The 8,608-nt window shown below is 39.5% G+C and overlaps 1 protein-coding gene across 1 annotated transcript; it reads right to left on the bottom strand.

Moving 5' to 3' along the window:
• Positions 1 to 274: 274 nt before the first annotated feature.
• Positions 275 to 7,656, bottom strand: xab2 (XPA binding protein 2). Its single transcript, XM_070923073.1, has 19 exons — positions 7,559 to 7,656; positions 7,027 to 7,175; positions 6,610 to 6,733; positions 6,306 to 6,503; positions 5,728 to 5,862; positions 5,456 to 5,620; positions 5,126 to 5,270; positions 4,886 to 5,037; positions 4,596 to 4,715; positions 4,358 to 4,489; positions 3,693 to 3,824; positions 3,360 to 3,473; positions 3,088 to 3,250; positions 2,777 to 2,967; positions 2,029 to 2,151; positions 1,748 to 1,919; positions 1,407 to 1,533; positions 1,182 to 1,294; positions 275 to 1,059 (listed from the first exon to the last, which is right to left on the bottom strand). Exons 1-19 carry the CDS (start codon positions 7,592 to 7,594, stop codon positions 998 to 1,000), a joined length of 2,553 nt encoding a protein of 850 aa, XP_070779174.1. The 5' UTR covers positions 7,595 to 7,656; the 3' UTR covers positions 275 to 997.
• Between the last annotated feature and the right edge of the window lie 952 nt (positions 7,657 to 8,608).

Here is an 8,608-nt window from a genome sequence, read left to right as displayed (position 1 = left end):
ACCGCATTTTCAAGACAATGTAAAGAATCACAGCCAGAATTGCTGGTGCATCTTTCACAAACACGGCAAACCTGTGCAGTGTGACAACAGCAAAACTACCAAAAATCTTATTGTATACCAAAAACTGTCAGACTGCAGTGGGTCACAAGTAGCCCCTTGACAGCGATGACTAGGGTTACTAGGGACTGAAAAACATTTATTACTACATACAGCCTCAAAAATGATTAGTGAGCCAAGTGAACACCTGCAACTGTAACAAAAAAAAGGCATTAGGAACTCTTCCAAGTTAGCATTTAATGCAGGGCTATTGAATTATACGTTTGCAAAATGTTTACAGCACTCTTATTATTCAATCAGTTGTACAAACGGTTCCTTGAGTGCACTTACAATATTACATGGACAACTAGAGCCTGATTTTAATATTTGAACAGTGACATGTGTATACAAGTTATGAAATCTTTTCAGAAACATTGGGTTGCAAGACACCCACCTTCTAGTGATCCTCAAGCCAACAATGTGAGGCTTGAATGCTCAGCTCCACTTTCAAATGAATGCCCCCTGTTGAAGAAACTATGCTCCTCCCCTGTGTTTTCTAGGGCAGAGCTTCCAGTCAAAGAAAGACCTCTGCATTTAGTATGTGTATAAAAAATGTTTTCACTGTTAACTCTTTTACAAAATGTTGTTTGGAAACAAAGTCAAACTACATCAGACTTCAGTTACAGTTATCATGTAACAACATATTACACAATTATCTTGAGCTTCATACTTGAGAAAGACACCATATGGCCAATACTAATAAGATATGTTTGTATACTGTACTACAAACATCCACCAGGAAAATACACAGAAGGTATAAATGCTGCCTTTCTGTGACTAATGTCTTATTCTACTGAAATAAAATGGATACAACTGAGCATTTACACAAACAGCCTATTCAATGTCTACAAGAGGAAATCAAAGACTGCATTTTTGCTAAATTCAGTAAGGGAGGTCTCTTTCAGTCATCTTTAAGCCCTCCGAAGACAGCTGTGGGGACACTCTTCTGTTCAAGCTGCACCTCTGGAAAGGCCAAAATGAGAAGACAGTTAGCACATACATGTTCATGAATAAAACATGTTTTAACAAACACTAAATGTTTCTGTTTTACTGCTGAGGCTGGGCCTGCAGCGTCAGTGACTCACCATCTGGTCCCTGGTTTTCATCATCTTCATCCTCGTCATCATCATCAATATCGATCTCATCAGGATTGGCTTGTTTGGAAAGCTCAGCCAACTCACTACGAGAGGTGTCACTCCTGCATAGGCAGTTGCAGAGAATAAGACTTGTGTGTCTCCTTTGGAACATGTAGTCCAATTTTATAAAAGGCACAACTTATCACACGGAGTAAAAAATGACAAAAGACAAACCTGATAAAGAGAATCTTCTCTTTGGGCTTGGGTTTGTCCTGCTCAGCCTCTGCAGCAAGCTGCTGTGCTTTCTGCTCCAGCATCTTCATGTCATCAATTCCCATTTGGCCTGGAGCAAGATCTGACACTGGACACAAGACGAAACAAATCATTGAACTAAGACAGAAACATTAGCAAATATGTAATAGTACATTAATTATTTTGCAGTTCTGGGGAGTAAGGTCAGGATTTGGAGCAAATGTGCAGCATGTTTGGCTACCATATCAATAAAATTTCATGTTCATGGTACTAGCCCAGGATGGGCTTGTCAGCAGCTAACGGGTTAGTGCAAGCTCTCTCACCAGTGCCTGTGGAGCTTGTTGTGGCCTTAAGCATCTGAGAGGACATAAAGTTGACCTGGGTGTTGTATGTGGCCTGGACACTGCGTTTGATCCTCAGCATTTCTCTAATAGTGTCCTCATTTCCATGGCGGATCTCAAATTCTTTCCAGGTCTGCCAGAAATTAGCAGTCACCTGAAAGATAAAGTTCCTTAATATATCAAGAAGAATTATGATGTACACATGACTTATAGAAATGTGACATTTTATTAAACAGGTAATGGCAGGAGGTGGTTTATCTCACCCTGGGGTCACAGATCTGGGAGCAGTAGGAGTAGATTGCTCTGGCCCGATCAATCTCACCCAGTTTACTCTCCATGTCAGCAAATCGCAGACACATGTCCCTCGCATGCTCATCAGGAAGGACCTGCATAAATATAAAAGGTACAATTCAGATTTTAGTTATTTTAATAATGAATAGAACAGAAGAACATAAAGTATTCTAGAAAACGCTTTAACTAGTGCATGCAAAGCTTTTCCAGAGATAAGAATTTGAGGAAAGTCCGGCAAATTAATAAAAATGGCTGTACAGCACAGCTTTACAACAAACCTTCTGAAACCTTGTTTTGATGGGACAGAATTTGTAGAAGGATTTGTGTAATAACCCACAGAGAATTATTTCAAAGTATCATGAAGAATAGCTTTTTTCTTCAAGTACATGTCTGAATGATGAATACATATCAAGTGTGCACACGCTCCCCTATTCTTTGGTTCACGTCACTGCACTGCTATTACAGACAATGGTTTATATGCCATTTTCTTTTTTCTCTTTTTCCAGTTAACAGTATGAGTAGTTCTGGGCGATCAAAGCAATGGTTTAAAATTCTTTAGGCAAAATACATGATTAAATACAAAAAAAGGGTATTTCATTTGATCATTAATGAAAATGAAAATGCTATCACTGATGATTATCATCTTCAGTACTGCATCTACATAAACCACCTGAAAATAAAATGTGAAGTCAACAGAAAAAAGAAGCTTTTACCATGTACCTCAATAGCTTTCTGGTAAATTGCTCTGGTATATGTGACTCCATAAATTTCAGCTGCTCTCTTGATGTAGATATTGAACATGTGATGTCTCTCCTCAGTTTCTACTGCCTGCGTTGCTCTTTCATAGACAGCCATGGCGTGTCGTGCCAATCCGTATCCCTCCTCCAATTTGGCATACAACAGGTAAATGGCTGGAAAGCAAGGCACAGTGGTACATTCGGTTTCAGCACATTTCATAAAGCAAAAAAGTAGAAACAATGTGGAATGTATTATATAAAGGTTGGCGATGCAATTCTAACAAAGCTACTTACTCTTGGCAAACTTGGCAGGGCAGCCATCCAGGGCTTGTTCAAATAAATCTCTAGCTCTCTCCAGCTTCTTGCCCCCATAACGATCAATGAACTTGGTGAGGTAAGTGTTCCAGATGTCATAAACATTTGGCCACCTGAAGAGAGCGATGCCACGCTCATATGCCTAAAGAAGGTATAGACAAAGACATTGAAGAATTGTTTAAATGGGTGGTATGTTGACCAAGGCATGAATACATATTGACATTAAATGTTAACTAGTGGTATGTTATTACTTTGAAGCTTTCCTCAAAGTAGTTGTGCTCTTCAAGGAACATGGCATAATTGATGATGATCTGTGGTGTGGCGATGCGGAGGTCAATAATGCGGTCATACACTGCTTTTGTAGACTGAGGAGAAAAAACGGAAAATGGAAGAAGAATTAGACTAAACATATACAACTCACAGAGATGAATAACAGTTCCAAAGACACAGGATTTGATCAGGATTCTAGGACCAATACTTAATTTCTGATAGTTTACCTGCCATTTGATGTATACCTACTGCATATATTTGGCTCACAAGTACTAACATACACCTGTAAACACACAGAGTTGAAGTGAACATACCTGGAAAGTGCCAAGACTCTCCTCCAAGTCTGCCAGCATAGACCAGACCTTCAGGGACTTGTAGACTCTGTTTTGAACTGGCTCAGATGCATCAAAGTATTCTGCTTTCTTGGATGGGATGGCTGTAGCTTTCTATATTCAAATCATTAAAGAAAACACGTCAACTACATCCAGAAAGCATTTATACACAACATAGTAGTCTCAAATATTTACAAAGTGCAATCAGTAATATTTTACTCTTTGCTCAAAATTTCCACAATTCATGAGCAGGGACAAGTATTGCTAATCAATACCAGTCGTCTCTCTGGCAGAGCTGCCCCAAATCTATTTTGTTGTCAATGCTCTAACCTCCCAGGGCCTAGAGTGCACTATGTACTTGGTTTTGTTTCCCCCAAATACAAGTGAACATCAAAGCAACAAACAGTATGTAATGTTTTTGTTAGTCACAAATCAAGCTCGAGTTTTTAGTTTAATAACAAATTTCTACACTACACACTATTGTGATCAATAGTCTATCAGGTCTTACAGGCTTAATCTTCATAGAGAACAAGCTTTCAAAAACCATTTGGAGGAAGACAAACTTTGCCAATGTTGTTGTACTTTCTCAGTCCTGCCACTAGATGTCACTAAATGTATATGGTGCTGCAGATGAAATAGTGTCTCACCCTCAGTATGCGCAGTGCCTGTTCATAGTTCTCATGGCGTAGCTCCATCTCTCCATATTCACACCACACTGCAGCAAGGTCATCCACCTGCTTGTAGTTCACCTTGGTAGCCTTCTCAAAAATTGTCCTGGCCTGAGTGACAGTCAGTCAATGTAAGACATATGAAGAATAGAAAAAGCACCTGATCTGAATTGCACAGGATTTCCAGAATCCCTTTGGAAAGACTCCAGTGACTTACATCATCCAGCTGCTCATTTTCCTCATAGAATTTAGCAAAGGAAACCCAGAGAGAGTGAGGCTTCCCTGTGGCCTTCATTGGATCCACAGTCTGTACTGCCTCAGTGTATGTGTTGATGATCTAGAGAAGATATGTGAGGTGAGCATGGATCCAGTAGTACAATGTGTAAGCAGTGGTGGTGTTTGTTACATTTTATACCACTGTGTATTAATTCATATTAATTATTCATAATTGAGTGTGCACTGTCCAAGTCCAAAACAAAAACATGTAGAGAATGGCCTAAAACGTACCTGCCGTGGATTGCCCTCATACAGTTTTACCCGTTTATGCCACTCATGGACATTATGAGGGTTCTGCCGAAGTAGGACACTGTTCAACAAGAGGGGCCGCCGGGCTATCAGCTGCTCAAAGCGGGCCAGTCTAAGCTCCATGTCTATGTCGTCTGGGAAGAGAGGAACAAAGAGTAAGGCAAGCATGACAAGAGATGTGACAGCAAGGACAGTTGCCAATATTAATGAATCCACACACACCATCTTCATCCTGCCCCATCTCAGCAGTGGTCTCCATCTTCGCTGCGATCATGCTCTCTTCAAACTGGGCATAACTATCAAACACTTGTGTGAAATCCCTTACTGTTACCACTGTAAGGATGGCCTCCTCATACACATCACGGGCCTGAGAAAGTAAAGACACATATAGTCATAGTCAGTCAAACCAGCACACAGTAAATTAATGTTAATGCAATTGAGCGGAACTAACTTAATATAAAGCAGAGGAGTATTTTTAATAAATAACTGTCAATATGTTGGTACGTGCTTTATGTTATAGATAAAAATTGAAGCTATTCAGAGGAAACACACCTTCTCAAAGTGACCACTCCTGATGTAATAGTCAGCTAAAGAGCACCAAAGTTTTCCAAGTTGGTCTGTGAAGCGAGTGAGGCCTCCTCGGATGATGGCTCCTACATTCAGAGAGGTCACCTTATCAGGGTTCTGGGAGATAAGGTCGCATAGCTCATGCCACAGCTGTCCAAGAAATAAATGTAGAAACGAGATTTATCAATTTTCCTGTTCAGTGTAAAAAAAAAAAAAAACACATTGGGGGGTGCTTGGGATGAGAATCAAATTCTTACTTGATAGTTAGACTTGCCCTCTTTTGACACAAAGCTTTCGTCATTGACAACAGCTGCCAGCCGCACAGCTGCTTCATCCAAGCGGCCAACAGACCTTAAGTAGTCTATGTATTCCTCTGCATTCTCTGGAGAAAGCTGCAAGGTACAAAAAGTAGACAGCACATTCTGAGGACATTTTCTTAAAAATTTAACTTAAATTTTAACATCAATCTATTGAGAGCTTTCCTTTACAGTAGTAATTTCACCTATAAATACTAATCTTATTCTCTTGTACAATACAATTTTTAGGAAATGTGTTCCCTAATCCACATTAGTGCTCTATACAGTAGGGCTGAACAATGATTTTTTCAGGGGGTCGTACTAAACAAGCACGTTCTCTTACATTTACATTACATTAATTTGTGAAGCATCCTCAAGACTAAAACAGCAAGTTCAGTAGCCTTTGACTTGACTTGTCTTCAGACATTTAAGTTGCCACTGAATGTGTGCAAATACAATCAGTATAATCTGAAACATTCTTAAGTGACATCCTAAATGACAACTGCTGTATGGAACTAGTTTGTGTACTGTGCTCTCACCTTAAGGTACCTGCGGTACACCCGGATGGCTGTCTCGGGCAGGGGCAGGTTGCGGACAAAGCGGAGATACAGAGGCCAGATGCGTGGGTGCTGAGTAACAGGAAGAGCTCTAAGTGCACGGTCGAATGTTTGCCGACTTCTTGTGATCTTGCATTGAGACACAAGGAACTGGCAGTAATCAAGCCATATTCTAGGCATCTAGTTTAAAGAAAGACAGGTGGTTAGTTAGTAGAAACACAACTTCCAGAGACCACAAAGTTATTTTGTACTGTGGTTCAGCATGGAGTTCGATAGGAAGTATTACCTTATGCATGAATACCAGTGCCCTTTCATGGCAATTATTGACTTCTTCATAGCCTGGTTCAGTGATACATTTCCCTTTGACTTGTTTCCGTCTTTCTCTCAGATAATTATACCACAGCTTATAGCTGTAGAAAAAAAAGGTGAGACCTGTTAGACCATAAGCAAATAGTAGTTGTACAAAATCTGGCTATCTTGGACACCATCGCCTAAATTATCCAGTTCTTCTAACAAACACAACAGTGCTAGTCACATTAGGGACGACGCTTGAAAATTGTCCCATCTCAATCTCAAGGCCAAATATTCTTGCATGTACTGATGTGGTTGCAATAATCTGTGGATTTGCAGGCATCCATAGCCACCTGCTTTTCAGTACAATGCCGATGCTTTCTTTATAACGTTCCCCTGTAATTTTAGTTACCTGCCAGGCAGCTCTTTCAGAGCCCGCTCATATATCATGTTGAGGGTGGATTTGGGTCCGTTCTGTTTAAATTCGATGTAACGCACCCAGCACTTGACAGAGTATGGGTTCCGGATAATCTCCTCTTCATAAGGCAGATCATCGTCCTCCTAACAAAGCCAGAAATCACAGCAAATAACACTTAGCTAAAATTCAACCGCATAACTTTTGAAAGAGGTACGTTTGCTAAAGCTAACATTAGCGCGGCAGTGTAACGTTACCATAAAGTTAACAATCTATCATCTGTAGATTGTAAATTAAACATGAATAAATTAACGACATTTATTGTGGGTTCAGAATTTAAATACTTTACCACAATTTAGGAGCCAAGCATGTCTGACAACAAATCTCTCTGATCCCTAGCTTACGAACCATAGCAACGAGCAAAAGAGCTAACATCAACGCTGTTACACACACTCCAATAAAAGTTAGCTAGCTAACACTCGTTGTCAACAAACGCTAAAAGATACTGGTGTGGTCTGGCGTAACTTACAAACATAACATCGGTTTGTCCGTTTAGCGAAGGCATTTCTTCCAAAAGAGAATGGCCGTCCGAGATGAAAAAAAGAAAGAAATGCTAACTGTAGCTAATGCTAGCTTGCAGACTTCTCAAAGCGTGTAGTCCTCAGTGATGCTTCCTTCCTTCCGGCTTCGTCACACAGTACGTAAAGGCGTAACACTCGACAGAACTACATCACTCAGTATGTTTGCAGTCCGAAAGTGGTGCTCAGTCAGTAACGTTAAGACCTGAAAGCTTCCTGATTTTGTGCGCACAAAATATGGATCTTGTATCAAATGTTTGATTTGTGCATGATCTGACATTTCACAAGTCTCACTTTTAAATCATATAGTGTCACCTTACCACTAGCAAAATTAACCTCATGCATAGACAGTAGGTTAGCTGAGCATACAAGCCTGCTGACATCATATGAAAATCTGATGATGATGATGTTAACAATGTAATGATATCTATGATTTTTTAGTTTTAGGTAGATTCCTGGTTGTGTGTATCATAAAGCATAATGACTGATATTGGGGTGACTGTAGTTTTTATTGTTAGAGAAAGTGATAACCTAGTAAATGTTATACTCAAGCCACCTTTTAATACATTTTTACTGCAAGGGTGAAATGTTTATCTACACAATTAGCATATGTAAGTCATTATTTTATACATTCATATAACTGAATAAACCAAGTGTGAACAGTGAAAGTGTGCTGCAGCAAATCTTGACATGTCTTAAGACTTCTAGACACAGATGATTGTGCCTGTGTGAGTAAATGGGATGCAGATATGTAAAATAAATACTATGGTGAATTTAAAGTTTAATGTTAAAAAGGCTGTAAAGTCAGTTCTAAAGTTATAAGGTTGTAAGGTTATAAACAGGTTTTTTTTTAAAAAAACTATTGTATAATTCAATGTTAATACTTCTGAAAAGCATTTTGGACAGTTGAACATTGTTTTCAGGATTATGTAGGTCATATTATTTTGGATCCAATGCCAGCAATGTCTCAAAACCAGAGTCACATAGTTTTTCAAGGACAT

This window comes from Enoplosus armatus, chromosome 17 (genome assembly GCF_043641665.1).
Source record: "Enoplosus armatus isolate fEnoArm2 chromosome 17, fEnoArm2.hap1, whole genome shotgun sequence".
Taxonomy (NCBI): domain Eukaryota; kingdom Metazoa; phylum Chordata; class Actinopteri; order Centrarchiformes; family Enoplosidae; genus Enoplosus; species Enoplosus armatus.
Note: the sequence above shows the minus strand (reverse complement) of the source record. Positions and strands in the feature narration are given on the sequence as shown.

Coding starts and splice junctions, on each gene's coding strand:
- xab2 (XM_070923073.1), bottom strand. CDS start 7,594: ATGCCTTCGCTAAACGGACAAACCGATGTTATGTTT. Junction 3,825..4,357: donor AGGCACTGCGCATACTGAGG/GTGAGACACTAT, acceptor ATTTGAATATAG/AAAGCTACAGCCATCCCATC. Junction 1,060..1,181: donor TGAAAACCAGGGACCAGATG/GTGAGTCACTGA, acceptor TGGCCTTTCCAG/AGGTGCAGCTTGAACAGAAG.